This window comes from Leucoraja erinacea, chromosome 12 (assembly GCF_028641065.1).
Source record: "Leucoraja erinacea ecotype New England chromosome 12, Leri_hhj_1, whole genome shotgun sequence".
In the NCBI taxonomy this organism is placed as follows: Eukaryota; Metazoa; Chordata; class Chondrichthyes; order Rajiformes; family Rajidae; genus Leucoraja; species Leucoraja erinaceus.
Window position 1 is genome coordinate 15,838,139 of NC_073388.1, and position 23,231 is coordinate 15,861,369.

At 42.0% G+C, this 23,231-nt stretch overlaps 1 protein-coding gene across 3 annotated transcripts in view; it reads right to left on the reverse strand.

The window, feature by feature from the left end:
• gdpd2 (glycerophosphodiester phosphodiesterase domain containing 2) overlaps positions 1-21,050 on the reverse strand; it is a 65,257-nt gene extending 44,207 nt beyond the window's left edge. The window contains exons 1-3 of one of the 3 annotated variants that reach the window (XM_055643643.1): positions 20,903-21,037; positions 4,014-4,134; positions 2,135-2,284 (exon numbers count right to left, since the gene is read on the reverse strand). In XM_055643643.1, coding sequence (XP_055499618.1) covers positions 2,135-2,227 — 93 coding nt within the window. In that variant the 5' untranslated portion in view covers positions 2,228-2,284; positions 4,014-4,134; positions 20,903-21,037. Of the gene's footprint in view, positions 1-2,134; positions 2,285-4,013; positions 4,193-20,902 lie in introns of those variants that run through there. The other 2 variants (XM_055643645.1, XM_055643644.1) reach the window with 2 other exon arrangements.
• Between the last annotated feature and the right edge of the window lie 2,181 nt (positions 21,051-23,231).

The window sequence follows — 23,231 nt, forward strand, 5'->3', positions numbered from 1 at the left end:
GTGAACTGCAGATTTGCACGTCTCAAAACACAACAAATGTCTATATAATTATTCCTGTGCAACATGCCCTAAAGCAGGCTTAAGAAATCATAGAGGAATATTCAGCTTACCTGTGTGAGGCATTAAAATCTCACTAGTAGGGCGTGAGAAAAATATACAGTAGGCGAGGCCCTGAGCTATAGGGAGAGGTTGGACAGGTTAGGGCTGTATTCCCAGTAGAGTAGGAGGTAATTTGATGGAGGTATATAAGATCATGAGGGGATCAGACAGGGTAGATGCACAGTCTTTTACTCAGAATAGGGGAATCAAGAACCAGCGGATTCTTCAGTGCACTCCATAATGTTTGGGACGAAGACCCATCATTTATTTATTTGAAGGTACACAAAATTGCTGGAGAAACTCAGCGGGTGCAGCAGCATTTATTTATTTGCCTCTGTATTCCACAATTTGAGATTTGCAATAGAAAAAAAAAATAAAAATCACATGTGGTTAAAGTACACATTGAGCATAAGAATCAGAATGTCACGATACAGCTCTAGGAGACTTTGGTCAGGCCACATTTAGAGTATTGCTTGCCGTTCTGGTTCCCTTATAACAGGAAGGATGTGGAATCTTTGGAGGAGGTTCCAAAGTGGTTTACCAGAATGCTGCCTTTTAAAAGATATTTGAAATGTAGATATATAAATATGAAGGGTTTACCGGAATCTGGGCCAAATGCAGGCAATTGGGACTAACCCCATATGCCAGTGTGGTCGGCACGGACAAGGTGGCTGATCAGCTGTGACTGTGGTCGGAAGTAGGACCTGTTTCTGTTCTGTATAACTATGACTTTATATTACATCATGGGGTACTCTTCAAAGTGAAAGATATCTCTGCATGCTAATTAATTAAGGGAAGCTTAATTTTTTCAAGTTACTCATAAGCTACTGACTTACATCCTGCTGAGCAGTGGGAATTTTTATACAGCTATTCATTCCATCAATTAATTAAATTCTCTTAATTCATAAAAGTGAGTAACACTAATCTCAACCCATTTTGTTTCTGGTCGCAATGGCTGCACATGAGGGCATACTTTTAAGGTGTGAGGGGCAGTGTTTAAAGGGAATGTGCAGGGTGAGTTTTTTTTACACAAAGGGTGGTGGATGACTGGAACACAATGCCAGGGATGGAGACAGAAATGATGGTGGCATTTAAGAGGCTTTTAGATAGGCACATGGATATGCAGTCTGGAGGGGGTATGGTTCATATGTAGGCAGATGTGTTTAGTTTACCTTGGCATTATGTTCAACAAAGACATTGTGGGCTGAATGGCCTGTTCCTGTGCTCTACCTTGTGATGTTCTGTTCTAACATATAGGATATGCATAATCTAATTTATTGGTAGGACAGGATTGAGGGACTAAGTAGCGTGCTCCAGTTTCCATATTATGTAACAGCTGTTGAGCGGTTTCAATATTTGAAGAGCAATACAAATGCAAGCACAAGGAAAATGACCTAAAACAGCAACAGCAAATGTAGCTTCAAAATTCTGTAAATAGGAAGGCAACAGTTGGACATGTTATAAAGAAGCTTCTGCACAGCCTAACATATGCTTTATGAAGAATAAAGCAGTGATACACACTTGTTATTGAATGAATACTAGGCTGAAACATGCTTTCTTTAGAAAGAATAGCCGTTGAGCCAAATGCAACCGCAAGAATGAGATCATAGTGCACTCTAAAGGTCCTGTCCCACATGGGCGTCATTTGCACGTCACGCAGATGGCGCGCGAAGATTTTGTGAATCCCAAAATCCTGAGGCGCAGCGCGCGATCGAGCGTCACTACCTACGTCACCACGCGCGCGTCGTGACACGTAAATGATGTTGCGTAAATGACCCAAGTGGGACAGGCCCTTTACTGACTCAATGCTGAGAGCAGGGTTCTGAAGCTCCACTTTTTTCTTAATAACATCTGTTGGCTTTTTCAGTTTCATCTCTTTCCAAACCAAAATTTCATATTAAAATCATAAAATGTTTAGCATCTGTTAACCAGACAATGAATATGCTCAGTGAAGAACTCTGCTAATTTCTATCTCAGTCCTTTGTTAGCAAAGAGTTCTTATCTCACAAATTAATAATCAAGGTCAGAATTGTACCTTTTTGTTGGATTTTGATTGCTTTTTCTTCCATTGGCAACCATAAATGTCAGTAATAGTGGTTAAACAATATTTCTTCAACATACGCGACATCTGTCTATCCGCTTTTAAATACAATGTCTCCAGTCCTCGGGCATTAACTTTATTATCCTGGGGGAAGAAAATGGTAAATAAATAAATTAACATGTTATAATAAAATATTTTGTTCCATTAGATCAGAGGAATTATTATATCTCATTCACTGTTGCATTTTAGAAAATTAAATGGGGCAGAAGTGCTGACAACTGACGTTTTGGGAGTTAATTTCAACCAGAATAAATATCAGTTTGGAAGGTAGGCCAAGGAATGGTAATTTAACTCTGACAACTATGAGGTGTTGCAATTCGGTATGTCAAACCACGGCAGGACTTGCAAAGTAAATGGCAGAGCCCTGGAGAGTGTTGCAAAACAGAGAGATCTGGGAGTTAATGATGACTTATGTGGACAGTGTGGTGAAGAAGGCACTGAACACATTTGCCTTCATTGGGAAAGGATTTGGAGTACAAAGTTGAGCCATCATGATGAAGCTTTGCAAGTTGTTGATAAGACAACACTTGTAGTAGTGTGCTGTTCTGAACAGCTAGTTATGGGAAGGATACAATAAAATTGGAAAGGATGCAACAAAAATTACCAGGATGTTACCTGGACTTGCGGCTTTAGGTTATAGGGAGAGATTGGATAGGCTGGGACTTTTTTTCTTTGGAGCATGGAGGCTGAGGTGTTGGCCTTATTGAGGTGTAAGAGATCATGAACGGCATGGATAAGCTGACACGCAGATATATGGATAGGAAGGGTTTACCAGGATATGAGCCAAATTATTTTTTATCATTTAAAAATAAATTGGATAGTTATATGGACGGGAAAGGAATGGAGGGTTATGGTCTGAGCGCAGGTATATGGGACTTGGGGAGAATACGTGTTCGGCACGGACTAGAAGGGTCGAGATGGCCTGTTTCCGTGCTGTAATTGTTATATGGCAATTGGGATTAGCCCCATATGCAATTTGTTTGGCATAGACAAGATGGGCCGAAGGGCCTTATTCCACATTGTGCAGCTCTATGACTTTGTTATGGCAAGTAGGACCTATTTCTGTTCTCTATAACTCCATGACTTTATATCACATCATTGGATTCCCTGTACAGATATCTCTGCATGCTAATTAAGTGAAGCTTAATTTTTGTTTCCAAGTTACTCATAAGCTATTAACTTTCCTCCTGCTGGGCTTGTATTGTTATTCATTCCATCAATTAATTCAATTTTCTTAATTCATAAATGTGAGTAACTCTAGTCTCAACTTACTTTGTTTCTGGTTGCATATATTGAATTGATATTCAAAAATAGAAAGTACTGTTTTACTCATTCCAGGGCTGTGCCATGTTTTGTAAGTTCCATCAAAAGGGGTGTTAAAGTGAGGCATGCATTCAGCGTTGCTGTGCTTTTCAGAGATATTAATTTGCAACCATCATGTATATAAAAGTGTCTCGACCCGAAACATCACCCATTCCTTCTCTCCAGAGATGCTGCCTGTCCCCCTGAGATACTCCAGCATTTTTGTGTCTAGCTTCGGTTTAAACCAGCATCTGCAGTTCCTTCTTACATAGAACCTGAACCTGATACGCTGATTAGTTTAGTTTAATTTAGAGATACTCTAAACAAAACATATGCTAATTAGTTTAGTTTAGTTTAGATTAATTACTGCACTCAATGTATCTGTGCAAGGAAAAGCTTCTCTATTTTCACAGGTCAGACAAAATAGGGTAACTCCTTTGGTGTAATACATTAAACAATTACTTCTTACTCTTTGTTATCAAAGAAAATTAATTTGCATTTATATACTCACTGTGCTGTTATGAAGAAATCAAACTGCAGATGTGCAGCTTTCTCTTTTGATCTGAGCTGCAATCCAATGTGCTGCTGCTTTGTTGGAATTTACTCCAGTAAACTTTTCTGCTGACTGTAGCCTATATAGCATTGGGGACATGTCTTATGTTGAAAGCAGTCTCCACAAATTTTGCTCTTGCTCCCCCCCTCCCCCACTCCCTCTTCCACTCCATCTCCATCCTCCCACACACACCTTGGGTGGGGCACCTTTACATACAGATATTTTGCAGTTCCAGTTTTACCAGGATTGAGATGGGTAATACATGAACGTTGAAATGGTGTTACGCACATCATGTTTGCACTTGAGCAAACCGGGCACATGTTTTCCAGTTTGTCATACATCAAAGCCAGTAGTTTAAATTATTTCAACATAGTTTTTCACATGCAAACCCCAGAAGCTCTTAGGTTGTGCAATATTATTATGGGAATGAGGAAGACAGATTATTCATACAAAATGTTACAAAAACTGGTTTAAGCATTGGTTGAGTGTTTTTTGGCCGTGTCTGGTTGAATTATACATATTACACAGACCACAGCTTCGATCCCTCAGCTCTATAGAGTTATCTGATGTATATTATGGGGATTTTAGGGAAACTTCATTTTGCTTTAATGGGGTGTCGGGGGTGGTTTGAAGATTTATTGAAGATGGTATTGCCTAGCATTTTATAGCACGAATGACACTAGCCTCTTCTCAGCCCATGCCTGAATGGTATATCTATCTTGCATAAGTTTTATTTGTTGTGGAGTTGCAAATGGATGGAAAATCATGCAATCTTAAGTAACCATCTCCTTATCCGATTTATCATTGCAGGATGATTATTGATGAAGCAGCTGAAAACAACTAGGATACTGTCCTGAGGAACTCCTGTACCGATGTTTTGGGGCTGCTTGGAAATAGGCCTTTCGGCCCAATTTGCTCACACCGATCAACACTAAACCCACCTACCTGCGTCCGTCCCATATCCCTCTAAACCTGTATTAATCATGTACCTGTCTAAATGTTTCTTAAACATTGCCATAGTAACTGCCTCAACTCCCTCTTCTGCCAGCTCATTCCATATACCCACCTCTCTGTGTAAAAACGTTGCCCCTCAGGTTCCTGGTAAATCTTTCCTTAAACTCTGTGCTTTTGAGACACATATAATCATAGAACCTTTGGCCACAAGGGTGTCTGAAGAAGGGTCTGGACCTGAAACGTCGCCTATTTCCTTCGCTCCTTAGATACTGCCTCACCCGCTGAGATTTTCCAGCATTTTTGTCTACCTTTGGCCACAAAGTCTGTGCCAACCATCAAGCACCTTCCAGCACTGATGCTAATTTATTTTCCCCCTCATCCTATCCCCCCCCCCCCCCCTCCCCTCAAAGATCTACTATCTAGTTTGCACATCAGAGATATAATTTTCGATTGAAAACAAGCTATTTGCAGTTCTGGTTCATTAATTGTAAATAGGCTGTTGGGAGAGAAAAAAGTTAAGTAGGAAGACAGATACAGCACGGAAACAGGGCCTTCGGCCCACCCCGACCAGCGACCCCCGCACATTAACACGACCCCACAACAACACTCTAGGCGACAAGTTACACGTGCACCGTCAATTTACCTACAGATCTGTACGTCTTTGTAGTGTGGGAGAAAACCCATGCGGTTACGGGGGAGGGGCGAAGGTACAAACTACGTGCAGACAAGCGCCCGTAGTCGGGATCGAACCCGCGTCTCCAGCGCAAGTAAGCGGGTAAAGGCAGCAACTCTACCGCTGCGCCGCCCTAATCCTCACTGGTAAACACTATAACCCATGTCGAAAACATTAAAGAATGTCAAAACAGACGCTGGGTTACAAAAGAAGACACGAAGTGCTGCAGTAACTCGATGGATCAGGCAGCATCACTGGAGGATGAGGCTCGGTGACGTTACGGGCTGATGGTCGGGGCCCTTCGCTTACACTTGTTTAATGCATTTGGTAAAATTGAACGCATCCTCAACAATTCACTAATACTTGAGCAGTTTTTAATAAAGCTGCAAATATTCAGGTGGCAAATATGGAAGAGCGTCGATAACAGTAAATTATTTTTATATAGAAAAAAAAGGCACAAAGTGCTGGAATAATTCAGCGGGTCTGGCAGCTTCTCTGGAGAAGATGGATAGATGCCTTGTCAGGTAAGGACTGTTCTTACTTCAGATCCATTAGTATCTTTGCTTGAGACTGATTGGGGCGGAGGGGAGGGGAGGACAAAGCCAGTCTCATTATAGTTGGATACAGATAAGGGGGTGGGGGTTGATAAGCAGATGATTGGACATGGGCCAGAGATGAAAAGCCAGAAGGGGTGACACAAAAGGACTGAATAGTTGCAAATTGTGAGGGGAGAGAAAGGAATGTAGATGGAGGGGAAGGGAGAGAATTAGGTTCACAGTGGAGAGAGGGTGGGAAAAGAAGTGGGGAGGATGCCTTGGACGCATCAATAAAACATAAAAATACAGATGAATTCAGGCTCGAGTACCTGAACACAATCTCTTTAAGAGCATAGTTCCATGCTTTCTTTTGAACCCAAACTGATTGTCATTAGTAAGGACATACATTTCTAGCTTTGTCAATAGTATTCTCTCCAGTACTTTAGATAAGATACTGGCTAATGCAATAGGTCGGTAATTATCAATACTGTTGAGCCTACCAGCCTTATCTTTAATCACAGGCACTAACATTACAGACATAATATCATTTGGCAAGACACCATGAACCAAACAACCATTAAAGCACATGGAAAGCAAGGGGCAGAGCTTATAGCTGGCATATTTTAGATGTTCTGCAGTAATGCAGTCCATACCACATGTTAATGGCATCATAGACATCAACTGCCCCAACTACCATATCTACAGAGAGATTAATATGTTCATGATTGATTCTAACTGGGTCACTTTTAACACAGTTAAAAAGGTTACAGTAGTGCTCACGCCAACTCTCAGCTATTTTTTCTGGGCTACTAACACCTTCAGACGGTAGGGGTGTTTTGCTGTTATTCATTAGCCACTGTTGTGCCGCTGCCGGTTGGAACGGCTGTTGAATGTTTATTAGAGGGTTAAATTTGTTCATGACATGTATTTTTTAATTTTAATTCCTATTTATTTTGTAATGGAAACTGAATGGACACTGGTTGAGCAACGTTTTTTTGTTTCCTCTGGGTATGCGAATACTCAGGAAATGACAATAAAGATTTACAATTACAATTACAATTACAATTACAATTACAATTATTCCTCCACTGTATATGGGCGGCACCATGGCGCAGCGGTAGAGTTGCTGCCTTACAGCGCCAGAGACCCAGGTTCGATCCTGACTATTATCCTGTCTGTATGGAGTTTGTAGTTCTACCCGTGACCTGTGTGGGCTTTCTCCAGGGGGTCCCGATTCCTCCTACACTCCAAAGATGTACAGGTTTGTAGGTTAATTGGCTTGGTATAATTGTAAATTGTTCCTAGTGTGAAGGATAGTGTTAACTTGGTTAATTTCGTTTGGACCTCCAGGGGTCCATCGCTTTGATTCTAATGTACAGGGATCGCTTGTCAGCGCGGACCCAGTGGGCTGAAGGGCCTTCCATGCTGTATCTTTAAACTAAAAATGTGCCCAAGAACCACTTCTCTTTTCCAGTTGTATGCCCGCCCCCTCCTCCTCCCGCTGCCCCAGCCCCTGCCCCATAGTTTTAACAAGGGTCCCAACCTGAAACATTACCTATCCATGTTCTCCATGAAGGCAAGCATACCATACACCTTCTTTATCACCCTATCTACTTGTGCTGCTACATTAAGTGAGCAATGAATTTGGACTCCATGATCCTTCTGCTATCAATGTTTTTAAGGGCATGCTATTAATTGTATACTTTCCCCTTGCATTCAAACTCCCAAAGTGCAACACCTCACAATTGCTTGGGTTAAACTCCACCTGTCATTTATTTGCCCATTTCTGCAGATGACTCTATCTTCTGACAACTTCAAGTTCAAGTTTAAGGGAGTTTATTGTCATGTGTCCCAGTATAGGACAATGAAATTCTTGCTTTGCTTCAGCACACAGAACATAGTAGGCATTTACTACAAAACAGATATGTGTGGCCATACACCATGATATAAATATATACACACATGAATAAATAAACTGATAAAGTGCAAATAACAGAAAATGGTTATTAATAATCAGAGTTTTGTCCGAGCCAGGTTTAATAGCCTGATGGCTGTGGGGAAGTAGCTATTCCTGAACCTGGTTGTTGCAGTCTTCAGGCTCCTGTACCTTCTACTTGAAGGTAGCAGGGAGATGAGTGTGTGGCCAGGATGGTGTGAGTCTTTGATGATACTGCCAGCCTTTTTGAGGCAGTGACTGCGATAAATCCCCTCGATGGAAGGAAGGTCAGAGCCGATGATGGACTGTGCAGTGTTTACTACTTTTTGTAGTCTTTTCCTCTCCAGGGAGCTCAAATTGCCGAACCAAGCCACGATGCAACCGGTCAGCATGCTTTCTACTATGCACCTGTAGAAGTTAGAGAGAGTCTTCGTTGACAAACCGACTCTCCGTAATCTTCTCAGGAAGTAGAGGCACTGATGAGCTTTCTTGATAATTGCATGTGTTCTCGGACCAGGAAAGATTTTCAGAGATGTGCACACACAGGAATTTGAAGCTCTTGACTTTCCTCACTGTCTGCAACCCCTCCAATTTTGGTGTTGTTAGCAAACTTACTCACCAACGTATCTACGTTTGCATCCAAAGTAGACAAAAAATGTTGGAGAAACTCAGCGGGTGAGGCAGCATCTATGGAGAAAAGGAGTAGGCGACGTTTCGGGTCGAGGTCTGAACAAGGGTCTTGACCTGAAACGTCACCAACTGCTTTTCTCCATAGATGCTGCCTCGCCCGCTGAGTTTCTCCAGCATTTTTTGTCTACTTTCGATTTTTGTCTCCGTTTCCAGCATCTGCAGTTCCTTCTTTTACATTTATATCCAGGTAATTTATATATATATATCAAACAGCAGAGGTCCCAGCACAGATCTCTGTGGAATTCCAGTGGTCACAGTCCTCCAGCCAGAATATCTACTTTCTAGTACAAACATCTGTCTTCTATGAATAAGCCAGTTCTGAATCCATACGACCAAGTATATCTTAATCTTCTGGGTCAGCCTACCATGAGGGACCTGATCAAAAACTTTACTAAAATCCATGTGTCCAACATCTATTGCCCTGCCTTCATCAATCTGCTTTGTCACCTCCCGAAAAAACTCAGTAACATTATACAATAACTGGATTTGCCCATCCGTGAGGAGGCTCTCTTTTCATTTAATTTTCCTTATTTACTCAAAATATGCTTTCCGTGTGGATTCCCTGCAAATGTTCAAAAGCTAAATGAGCAGTTTTACTGAGGATAGACACAAAATGCTGGAGTAACTCAGTGGGCCAGGTAGCATCTCTGGAGAGAAAGAATGGGTGACGTTTCGGATCGAGACCCTTCTTCAGAATTACTATGTTTTAGTGAGGAGGTTGATATTAGTACAGGTGCACAACCTTTTATCCGGAGTTCCGGAAACCGAAAAGCTCCGAAAACCGGACATTTTTTCCAGGATGTCGTCTGCACACCAAAGCTCGCGTTTGGCGGCAAACTTGACCCGAAACGACCCACGGTACTACTACTGTAGCGGCTGCCTCCTCCCCGGAGACCGGGGAGGCACTTAAACATCTGTAAATCATGGCTTAAAGGTTAGTCAGTTAGTTTGGAGGGCTTTTATGTGAGAGGGGGGGGTGAAGGGGGAAACTTTAATTCTTAGTCCCCTACCTGGTCGGAGAGGCGGGGAGCGGCCAATGCCTTACCGGGTCGCCGTGCAGTAAGCTCCGGAGCGCTGTGGCCACCGACTCCCAACATCGCGGTGCTGGGGCTGCGGGCGTCCGGCCGCGGGCGGTGCCAGTTGGAGATCCGACTCCGGCAACTCAACCCCTGGCTGTGCGGTGCTCCAAATCCAGCGCCGCCCGCGGCCGGACGCCCGCAGCCTCAGCTCCGCGATGTTGGGAGTCGGCGGCCACAGCGCTCCGGAGCTTACTGCACGGCGACCCGGTAAGGCATTGCCCGCTCCCTGCCTCTCCGACCATAATTCATGCTGTGAATTATGGCCTACATCTGTTTCTGAAATTGCCACCACACCATTTGATGCAGACTATTGAGATAACAAGGAGTGGTGAGGCTGGATTTAAAAGGCATATACATGAGTGGTTTTGCAAACCTGAGGAAAGTGTATGATAGGATTTACTGGTGCCATTTTGCACATTTAAACTCATCATTTTGTATTTCTTATGAGCATGCTGTGAGTATCTAGTCTGTACACTGACCAGAAATGTTCAAAATCGTCTCCTTCGTTATGTTTCCCATTTCATCTGCTCACAGTCTGCCACTTCCTTAGCAAATCACAAATCTTTTGTTTAATAATCTCTCAATATTTCCGCTTGTTACTGAGATCTCCTTCCACTCCACTGTTACTTCCTGCTGATTATGATTTATCTACTTCACTGCTTTTCCTACAGTTTTGTTTAATTTTAACACAACCTCCTGTGTTTGTATTTGACACGATCATTCAATGGATATTTTTTTTACTCGTCTACTCAGGGGAAAAAAATGATCATGGGTAGAAAGGTATCAGAGTAAACGGAAAATATTTTCACGTACTGGATGCCAATAAAGGTACCTATTTGTCAAGCAAAAATCAAACTGCTGGAGGAATTTGGCAGGTGAGACATTCTCTATGGAGATAAAGATATAATCGACCTTCGGGTCGAGATCCGGCAAAAGGACTGCATTCCTTTCACTTCACAGATGTTGTTCGACCTGCTGAGTTCCTCTAGCAGTTTGATTTTTGCTGCAGATTACAGCATCTATGGTCTCTTAAGCCTACACATTTTAACTGCATCTGCAGTAAGTTTATTTATGAGTTGGTAGCCTTTGGGTTTGGCAAATGTCAAACAGAAACAAGAGCAGACAGATTTCTATGCTCTGAAGATAACATTGCTACATCTTTGATTCTTTTATGGTTTTGCCTCACGAATCTGCCCTCAAGCTTACAGCTCACACTTTATCTCTTGATGGTTTTAAGACTACACCCAAATCCTGTCTTACCTTTCTAAGATGTTTGTGGCTTCCTTTTTATTCTTTGCATTTTTATTTTTTATTTCTAGCATTCAGCATTGATGCTTTTATTTTCACTTTGCCGCTGCTTCATACTTGGCCTGGAGTACTGTAATTCTCAATGTTTTAACCTTAGCCAGGTAAGCGATTGAAAATCCATTCGTGTCCAATGCTTTTGTGTTTGGGAAGAAAAGAGCACTGGAATTTTCAAAATGTTCTCATGATCGCGGTGTGTGTGTGTGTGTGTGTGTGTGTGTGTGTGTGTGTGTGTGTGTGTGTGTGTGTGTGTGTGTGTGTGTGTGTGTGTGTGTGTGTGTGTGTGTGTGTGTGTGTGTGTGTGTGTGTGTGTGTGTGTGTGTGTTCTGCACTGTCATTAATTTATATCAAAACCTTCACCTCCACTCTCCTGCTTACTCCCATAGTAATTGACTCCTCTTATCCAACAGATATATCTCCGCTCTAAAGATATTCAATTATTCAGAATCCACAGTCCCACATGTTTTAATAAGACCTCTCTATTTTTTGTTTTCAACTCCAGTGAGTATGGTTGCAATCTGCTAAACAGTTTCTCACAGGGCAGATCTAATGAACCGTCTCAGAATTGTTTCCATTGCAAGTAAATCCCTAGTTAAATAAGAAGACTATAGTTGCATGAGTACTTGAGATATAGTTTCATCATTGCACTACGGATTTGTAGTTGTTCCCGTTATGTTTATCCTATCCCCTGTTGTAATAAACCAGTTTCAAAGAAATGCACATACTGAAAATCTAAAATACAATGCCAGAAACATTCAGTGGATCAGGCAGCTTCTGTGCAAAAGTAATTATTTCATGCGCTGTACCGTGATGCTATTGTGCCATGTGCATGTAAAAGGATACCCAGATTTCTCTCCAATGCAATCTCTCTCTCTCTTTAAACAATATTCCATGATATCTATTCTTCCTACCATTAACCCAGATTACATTCCACCCAACAAATTGTTTGCCTAATCACCTAATATATGGATATCACTTTGCAAATGCTTCATGCCCTCCCCACAGCCTGCCATTCCACCCATCTTTGTTCCATCTGCAAATCAATACAGTTGGCTGTCCACCTAAATTATGAGCATAGATTTTAACTATTGGAGGCCTCAGCACAGATCCATGTGATATCAGCTGTATCTTGCTAGTCTGAATATTGCCATTTAACTGAATCAGTTTTCTGTTCTTTAGCCGTTCTTCTATCTACTCTAAAACTTTACCTCCAATACCATGTGTTCATATCATGTGATTTAATTTAGCCCTTGTTGAAAATCTAAATACACCAAATTGACTGGTTCCCCTTTATTCATCTATTGGTTACATCTTCAACAAGCTCCAATGGCTTGATAAAACATGAAATCGAGCCATGTTGACTCCTCTTCGTTGAATTACTATTTTCTAAAATCTCCGCCTCTGAAATCCTTGCCATAAAACATTAACTCTTTTTTTTTCTCTCCATCGATGCTGCTTGAGCAACTGGGTATATTTAGCAATCCCCATTTCATATTGGTTTCCAAGCATCTCCAGTTTGCTGCCATTTTATCTTTGGTGAAGCTGTTCAGTTTATTCTGACCCAATGTCTGCCAGCTTCCTAACTGCAAGAAGATTTGAGTATAGATGCAGGGAGGTTCTACTGCAGTGGTACAGGATCTTGGTGAGACCACACCTGGAGTATTGCGTACAGTTTTGGTCTCCTAATCTGAGGAAGGACATTCTTGCCATAGAGGGAGTACAGAGAAGGTTGACTGTACAGACTGATTCCTGGGATGTCAGGGCTTTCATATGAAGAAAGACTGGATAGACTCAGCTTGTACTCGCTAGAATTTAGAAGATTGAGGGGGGATCTTATGGAAACTTACAAAATTCTTAAGGGGTTGGACAGGCTAGATGCAGGAAGATTGTTCCCGATGTTGGGGAAGTCCAGAACAAGGGGTCACAGTTTAAGGATAAAGGGGAAATCTTTTAGGACTGGGAATGTTTTACACAGAGAGTGGTGAATCTCTGGAATTCTCTGCCACAGAATGTAGTTGAGACCAGTTCATTGGTTATATTTAAAAGGGAGTTAGATGTGGCCCTTGTGGCTAAAGGGATCAGGGGATATGGAGAGAAAGCAGGTATAGGATACTGAGTTGGATGATCAGCCATGATCATATTGAATGGCGGTGCAGGCTCGAAGGGCCGAATGGCCTACTCCTGCACTTATTTTCTATGTTTCTTTGTAAGAGAAGGCTATCGAAGTATATAAAATCATGGACGACGTGGATAAGGTAGATGATCACACTCTTTTCCCCAGGAAGAGGAGTCCAGAATGTGGCCCCTTCGATTTAAACTGAGAGTGCAAAACATTTGAGGAGGATCTAAGGGTTAAGTTTTCACACAGTGGTGGTGGGTTTTGAAACAAGCTTGAAGTGGTAGAGGTGGGAACAATTAAAATATTTAAAATGCATTTAGACAGATACATATGCCTATTTCCTTCGCTCCACATAGATAGTATTGGTTAGTGGGATATGGGTCAATGCAGGCAAATAGGACCATCTCAGGTAGGCAACTTGATCGGCATAGATGAGTTGGGTTGTAAGCATGTTTCCTTGCTGTATAACTCTTTGACTAAATATTGCAATGTGTGCAGCTCAGAGGTTCCTGGAGGATCCTGACAAGTGTCCAATGATGCTCGTCATTCCCGCCCTCCAGCAAACATTGCACTACACTCGCCTCTACAGCTCAAATGAAAGATCCTGTTGTCACTCTATATGTGAGCTAATATTGTCAGCTTTAAAGACAGCCATCTACTCCCCGTTCCCGCACACATATTTCACAACTACTTTTACAACTTATGCTGTGCCTGATTGTAATTGAGATGCCTTAATTGGTTCTATGTTCTAAATTCCAGTCAATACAAAACAAATACCACTTATCAGCAATTTAGATCAATCATATGCATCTATCACTGGTGTTTCTAAAGGATTTTAAAGAAATGGATCATATTACACACTGGAATTTTAAAATTATATAAAGGTGTTTTTTTTTCATTGCCCTGTGATATTTTTGTGACCATCTCATGCTAATCTTTGAACTATTCTCTTTTCTGCTCTATTTGCCTTGTTATTATAATAAAAACACACATTGTTGAACCAGGCTCTATTGGGCAGGGTGAAATTATTCTAGAAGTTGAATTTTATTCCATGAAAGAATGATTTATAAGGTGAGCCCAGAGTCTGCAATAGAATTTTCAGTTATGAGGAGAAACTAGGTCCGGTCTATTTTCCTTGGGGTGGAGGAGATGAGGAGGGACTTGATAGAGAAGGGAGCTGATAGCATATTTATGAGGGGGGAATGATAGGAGTAAGCTTTCCCCCATAGCAGATCTGTCTGTAGCCAGAGGACATGGGTTTAGGGTGAGGGGTAAGAGATTTACCATGTGGGAATCCAAGGATAGGTTTTTTTCCAGCCAGATGGTGGTTAGAATCCGGAACACTCTGCTGAAGACGGTGATACACTCATAACATTTTAAAAGTATATATGAGCAGTTGAATTGCCAAAGCCTAGGATATATGGTCATGGGATTGTAAATGGATCTTTCCTGGTCTGAGAACACTGATGCAATTATTAAGAAAGCTCATCAGCGCCTCTACTTCCTGAGAAGATTACGGAGAGTCAGTTTGTCAAGGAGGACTCTCTCTAACTTCTACAGGTGCACAGTAGAGAGCATGCTGACCGGTTGCATCGTGGCTTGGTTCGGCAACTTGAGCGTCCTGGAGAGGAAAAGACTACAAAAAGTAGTAAACACTGCCCAGTCCATCATCGGCTCTGATGACCGGTCAGAGCCGATGATGGACTGGGCAGTGTTTACTACTTTTTGTAATCTTTTCCTCTCCAGGACGCTCAAGTTGCCGAACCAAGCCACGATGCAACCGGTCAGCATGCTCTCTACTGTGCACCTGTAGAAGTTAGAGAGAGTCCTCCTTGACAAACTGACTCTCCGTAACCTTCCATCGAGGGGATTTATCGCAGTCGCTGCTTCAACAAGGCTGGCAGTATCATCAAAAACCCACACCATCCTGGCCACACACTCATCTCCCTGCTACCTTCAGGTAGAAAGTACAGGAGCCTGAAGACTGCAACAACCAGGTTCAGGAATAGCTACTTCCCCACAGCCATCAGGTTATTAAACCTGGCTCAGACAAAACTCTGAACATTAATAGCCCATTATCTGTTATTTTCACTTTATCAGTTTATTTCTTCATGTGTGTGTATATATTTATATAATGGTATATGGACACACTGATCTGTTCTGTAGTCATGCCTACTATGTTCTGTTGTGCTGAAGAAAAGCAAGAATGTCATTGTCATGTCAGGGACACATGACAATAAACTCTCTTCAATCTTGAAATGGAATAGATATGTGATGGACATAACTTTTTTTGTTAGGCTCCATCAAGATCAAGGACAATTTGCTTCCATTTCAGTTCTCTTGAGTTCTGAAGTGACTGATAAGTCCTCTGACTCTACTATAGATCCAGCAGGGATCACTAGTAGGGATCGGACGTTGGGTAGTTTGGGATGTGGTGCACTCCCTGTGCCCTCTGGGCTTCTGCATGCTCCTGATGGTAGGACCCGTGGTTCTCTATGGCTACATGTGTGGGTTGGTGGACTATGAACGTGCTGGGTTTGAGGTCTTGATCGTCAAACACTCCTTTCCTTAGACTGGCCAAAGACCGAAGGTGTTGCTGAATTTCATAATTCATGTTTGCCTTCACTGAGATGGATAGTTTTAAATTACGGAGAATATGGAGGAAATCTGACTGTTTTGGACGGCAATATTATATCTTGCACTAAATAATGTACCCTTGAAGAGGCTTTCTCACGGGGCGACTTGGCGCAAGAGGTAACCAGAGTTGAACATCGTGGAAACCTCGTACGATAACCGTACGGCATTCGTGGACCACCGTGGCGCTAACGGCAGGTACTCGTGTAACTTGTTGACTCGGGAGAAAATTCAAGCAAGCTTGAATTTCTCCAAGAGTGACTTGTACACTTGTGGTTGAACATTGAAACATTATATGGACATAGTGGCCAGTGCGATATCCGTAATAACTGTTGCGTTTACCGTGGGAACTCCTGCGAACGGTGAACCCGGAAGCTGGACAGACGGGACAGAAGGGGAGTAAAAAAGGTGGTCTCAATATCGCCAATGGAACATGTGTCCATCGAGGACGTCCCACCTCATTGTCATTGTTGGAGAATCTTTTTCACTGGAACACTTGCAGAGATGGCTCCCAGAAAAGCTCAAAGAAAGGGGGTAAAGCATGTCAGAAAGATTTTTGCCACGCAGGAGAATGAGGAGGAGGCAGCAAGAGAGACAGGTGGAGAGGCAACAGGAGATGCCACAGATAACACTGCCTGTGGGCTCCTTGGAGTAGGGAGAGGGTGAGCAAGGTGGATTTCAGATTGCCTCCCCAGTAGCTGTTGTAGGAATAGCCTCAACAGACGCATATATAAAGGGAAGATGGCAGAAGGTAAGGCCATATAACTTCACCAGGGAACAAGAGGGTGAACTTGTAGAATGGTACCAATTCAACAAAATTCTTTATGATAAATCCAGAGAGGATTACAGAAACAGGGAGAAAAAACGGAACCTGCTGGAGACGAAGGCTGCAGAGTATCCCAGGTGCTCATGTGAGTATATATAATGATATATTAGTACATCAACAGGAAAACCATTTAATGTTATCCATGATTTAAAAACGTACATTGCTATTGAAGTAAAAGTGTTGTTTTTGCAGTTAACTTAAACTTCTCTTATAAGTGTGTCTGTGCCCTGCAGCTGCAAAGTAAAAAAGTCGCAGACAGCTTTTACACACTCTGTGTTTGAAGTTGGAATCATGAATCATATTGTCCAAATAGAGGTCTCCGTTGAAAGATGGGCTTCATCCAGTGAGACTTCCTCTTAATTCTCTTTTTAATTAATCTCACCCTTCTGCCTTCACGCAAGCGTCGTCTATTCACATAGAGGGCTGCTGCATACAGCGCATCAATGAAAAACACCACCATCCTGTACTCGAAACTACTTAGTACAGGCTTGTCTCCAAATGAGCCAATTCAACCAAGGGAGGATATTTATAGTGTGTGAAAAAAAAAGTGACATCATTTGTGCCACGTGATGATTTAACAACACTTCACAGTTCACAATGTTTATTCACGATTTAACGGGAAAGCTCGGGAGACGGACAAGTCACTCGCACAAATAACAGAAATGCCGAGTACCCGTGGGAACTCTTTATCACCGTTATATCGTGTGATATCGTGCTAGACCACGACCACTTCACTCTGGTTACATCTTGCGTCAAGTCGCCCCGTGAGAAAGCTTCACACCGTGGACGGCTTTTCACTGTTCATCGGTATACGAGGCACTCAACTAAACCAAAGTAAATTAAACTAAAGTAAACTAAACTAGTAATACATACAATCGCAGATGAGATGCAGCATTGTGGCAAGTGCTAAGACGATGACACAACCTTCCTGACACCAGCTTGCATTGACATTGAGTCTGCTGTGGACCTTGTGGACCTGTTTGTTAAGATATTTGCTTATTCTAAACCAAAATCCAAATGATCAGCTATTTTAATGCTGCATTTAATTTGTAGTCTGAATCGGTACACTCATTAATGTAACATTTTTATTACGAGTAAAAATAAATTTGCGTTTACTGGATTGTAAGTGTGAAGATTGAATATTCATTGCCAATATTGATGTATGGCACAACTTTAAGTTCTAGAGCATTGAAATATCATTCATTTTTGTATGAACAATATTAGAAGCTTATGGACCCTGATTCTCTATCCAACTGCTAGTATTAACCAAGGAGAGGTAATGTGAAATCTGAAGGTTCAGTCAATCAATGGGGAACATGGTGTTCCCTACTGTGGAGAATTTTCAATAGGTCCTGGCCTCACACAATCCAGTTTATAACTCTCAAGTTGACATAAAAAATTGTCCTGCATGTAACGTATATGTTTTTTTTTAGTTTAGAGATACAACGTGGAAACATGCCCTTCGGACCACTGTGTCCGCACCAACCAGCACACGGATCCCCGCACACTAACACTATCCCACACACACACACTAGGGACAATTTACATGTATACCAAGCCAATTAACCTACAAACCTGTACTTCTTTGTAGTAAGGGAGGAAACCGAAGATTTCAGAGCAAACTCACGCAGGTCACGGGGAGAAAGTACAAACTCCATACAGACAGCATCCGTAGTCGGGATCGAACCCGTGTCTCTGGTGCTTCAAGGCAGTAGCTCCACCGTTATGCCACCGTGCCACCCTTTAAGATATTTTTCCCCTCTCTTCCCTTCGCCCCACTTGGGTTACCCAATTGTCCCTCCATCCACATCCATTCCTGTCTTCACAATTTGTTCCTTACACTTTTTGTCTTTTCTTTTTGGACCTTTGTTCAACCATCTGCCAATCAACTCCCCACCCCTTTCATCTGTATCCACCTATCACTCGCCAGGCTTTGTTCACCTCTCTTCCAGCTTTGTCAACACAGCTCCCCACACCACAATCGGTCTGAAGAAAGGACCTGAAATATTACCTATCCATGTTCTCCAGCGACCTTGACCCTGTGAGTTACTCCAGCACTAGGTGTCCTTTTTTACCAATACACATTAAATAGTGAGATGAAGCAGTGACTGAGCTAGTTAATATCGTGTTATATTTTACCGATTAAATGTCATGATATCACAGACAATGACAAATCCGTGAAGTGGTGGCAGTAATGGCTGTTGCTGCCAATCAGCTGTCAGATTTTCAACAACACAAGGAATGAAACATTATTCCTCATGCCACAACTAATTATTTTCCTATCACCTTAAATCAGCATCATTTGACTTTCTGTCATTTGAAACAGTTTTTCCTTACATACTTTATCAAAATCATTTGCAATTTAGATTACCTCGATCAAATTTCCTCCATACATTTGTTTAGTTTAGAGATACAGCATGGAAGCAGGCTCTTCAACCCACCGATTCCTTGAGGGCCAGTGAGCACCCATACACCAGTTCTATCCTACACACTAGGGACAATTTACAGAAAGCAATTTGTCTACAAACTTTGGAATGTGGGAAGAAACCAGAGAAAACCTACATGGTCACAGGGAGAATGTACAGACTTCATACAGATAGCACCCGTAGTCAGGATCAAATCCGGGTCTCTGGCGCTGTAAGGCAGCAATTCTACCGCTGTGGCACTTTGCCGTCTACACTTTTCTTTGAGGGGTTAAATTTAGTTCATCAGTCCCTTCAAATGAACCAAAGCCCTGCATCCTTGTACCAGTGTTTTAATTTATTCTGCAGTCTCTTTGGGCTTTGACTTTATTATGGTGCTCAGAATTCAATGTATTGCTCCTGCTGAGCTATGCTTTTATCAATGGGCCTATTGATAAAGCCAAGCATCCCAAACAGAATTCTTTTTCTTGGCTTCTCAACTTTTCTTGTCACCCTCAAAAGATTTGTGTATTAATCTTGTGCCAATTTTATATTAAGTGATACAACTAATGTCATTTCAGTCCCACGATATTGATTGCGTGACGTCTATTATTTGGCACTTCTGAAAGCAACATGATAATAAATGACAACAGCCTAATGTTTCTGCTCCTTTATTAAAACAAATAACTCAGTTGTGTTAGTTTAACATGATCTGCATTTAACAAATCTGTGCTGATTTCCATTCATGAGTACAAACCTTTCCAAGTGCCATCTAAATGTATTCTGGTTATAGTTTATCGAAGTAACTTGTTACGTGCACATCTAATTTAGCACGGAGCAACAATAAACGTATGTGATGGGAATATTAGTGTTATGATGTTGCTGCTGCACTTTCCTCTCCTCAGTGGAATGCAGCTGCAGTCCTGCCTAATCAAAGCTTTTGCTTCACATATTGCCATGAACTCAACTTGAAACTGCCACATATTAGGCACTCAAATTGCCATGAACTCTTGAAAGTGCCACACTTGCGAGTGCCGATGTGCACTGTAATCATTAATTATTTTCCTAATTTCCTAACCCTTAGAATTCCAGATCATGACCAAGTCTGCATGGATTTCTTCCACTGCTGCTGAATCTAGTTGTGTTGGGTCAGTTGATTTGATTTGGGTTGCAAATACTGGAAAACTCATGCCTATATCTTAACGTCCAACGTTTCTACATTCTGCTCTGTAACAAGCTCAGAAGTGCACAGTGCAATGTGATTCATCACAAGCAGTTCTATTGTGAAAATGATAATCAGATAAAATGATAAGCTTGTTCGGTGGGCAGCCGATCTATGACATTAGCATTACACTACAGTGGCAAGTTTAAATTGTATTCATTCTAATCCAAAGAGATCGCAACAGTTGACAGCATTTGTAATACCAACGAGCTGTTGAGTACTAAAGACAACTGGATCTTTTTTATTTCCTATTGTGTGTTCTGCATTTATAGGAACTTGCACTGAAACATGCAAAGAACTTTCATTATCAGCGTACATAGTACATTTTTGGCACTAATAACAACCTGCGGTCTTCAAGGGCTATGAATCTGCCAGTTATCAGGATTTCATGTGAGGTTTATAGGAATCGAAACAGATATGAAAAGGTTGTTACAAATAATAACACAAGATTCAAATATAAAATATACATACCGTGGTAAAGAGGATTAGCTAGATAAATTCTTTCGGTCTCAAGGTTCACAGCTTGCCTGATTGCTCACAACTTTAACAAAACTTTAAAATCAGTTCTTAAGATCCGCCCTCCTTTCTTTTGTGCTTGGAATGGATTGAAGTTTGAAAATAATTTATGCACTTGTGAATCATTGCCAGGCTGACTGTGACATGTCTGCATTAACCGCTTCAATGCCCAAATCCTGAAACTGGCTGCTTCTGTGAAAAGATTAATGTGGGCAGCAAGTCTCTTGATAAAAAGCTACCCATAGCTTAAGGTGTGGATATCTGAAAGTAAGCATTTGTGGGGGTTAAACTGATTCAATAAATTAATGAGATTGAAAAATAGTACTGGCACAGTGATTATTGATTGTGAGACTGTTGCTGGGTTAGGGAACTGGGCTTGATTGATAGCCAGATAGTAGGCAAGAATGGCTTCAATTCAAAGGCGTGACTTTTTGTTGAGTTTATTCTCCACAGAGCAGAGGCGAAGAAACAGAAATTTGATGGATGTCGTATTCATAGAGTTGTACAGCACAAAATGCCCTTCATCCCAACCTAGCCATGACAATCTTTTTGCCCATCTACAACAATCCTATTTGTCTGCTTTAAAACTATATGCTTCTTTGCCTTGTTTATTTAAGGACCATTCAAATGTTTCTTAAACATGGTAATTTTATCCAATTGCTATTACCTCCTGTGACAGTGAATTCCAGTGATCAACCATTCTGTATAGAAAAAAAAAACCTTACCCTTAGATCCCCTTTAAACCTCCAACCTCTTACCCTAAACTGATATTTTCACGTTTTTGATACTATTACCAAGGAAATAAAATGACTACAGTATCTGTCTCTCATAATCTTATATCTTTCTATCAGGTCACCCTCTTGGGAAAATAAGCCTATCCAATAACGCATTATCCAGCTACATCCTGATGAATCTTCTCTGCAGTTTGCCCAGCACAATTGTACTCATCCTTTAATGTGCACACACACAATCCAAGCGTATCTCGCTGTAGCCCAAGGCAAGCCTCTTGTCTATCAACTACCATCAACTTTTATGTCATCTGCAGATTTACTGCTCATATTTCCTACATTTGCATCCAAGTCATTAATAAATATCACAAACAGAAAAATCCTAGCACTGATCTCTTCTGTGCACCACTACTCACAGGCATTTGATCAGAAAAACACTACCCTCTGGTTCTTAAAACCAATCTAATTTTGGAACTAATTAGCCAGCTTACTTTAGATTGCATATGCATTGACGTTGTGTGAGGACCAGTGGCCTGGGGAGGGAAACCAATCAGGACTGGGCCCATGAGCTAAACGTGTTTTTGAATAGATTTGATGGTGGAGCCTCTGTTCACCCTCCTCCTTGGTCCTTGACAGTCCCTCTCAATTCCCCTTCCTCTGCTCTTTCTTTGCCGAGCCTGACCATCAAGGATGAGCAGGTGAGGAAGGAGCTGAGCAGACTCCGCCCAGGTAAAGCTATAGGTCCTGATGGTGTCAGCCAGTTGACTCAAGGCATATGCCAGCCAGTTGTGCGGAGTGCTACAGCATATCTTCAGCCTGAGCCTGGAGAGGGTTCCTGTGATGTGGAAGACATCCTGCCTGGTTCCTGTACCAAAGAGGATGTGCCCCAGCTCCTCCAATGACTACAGACCAGTGGCGCTGACTTTGCACATCATGAAGTCCCTGGAGAGGCTGGTGCTCACTCACCTACGACCCCTGGTTAAAACATAGAAAATAGGTGCAGGAGTAGGCCATTCGGCCCTTCGAGTCAGCACCGCCATTCATTGTGATCATGGCTGATCGTCCCCAACCTGCGCCTGCCTTCTCCCCATATCCCTTGATTCCACTAGCCCCTAGAGCTCTATCTAACTCCCTCTTAAATCCATCCAGTGATTTGGGCCTCCACTGCCCTCTGTGGCAGGGAATTCCATAAATTCACAACTCTCTGGGTGAAAAGGTTTTTTCTCACCTCAGTCTTAAATGGCCTCCCTTTTATACTAAGACTGTGGCCCCTGGTTCTGGACTCGCCCAACATTAGGAAAAATTTTCCTGCATTTAGCTTGTCCAGTCCTTTTATAATTTTATATGTTTCTATAAGACCCCCCTCATCCTTCTAAACTCCAGTGAATACAAGCCTAGTCTTTTCAATCTTTCCTCATATGACAGTCCCGCCATCCCATGGATCAATCTCGTGAACCTACGCTGCACTGTCTCAATCACAAGGATGTCCTTCCCCAAATTAGGAGACCCAAACTGTACACAATACTCCAGATGTGGTCTTACCAGAGCCCTATACA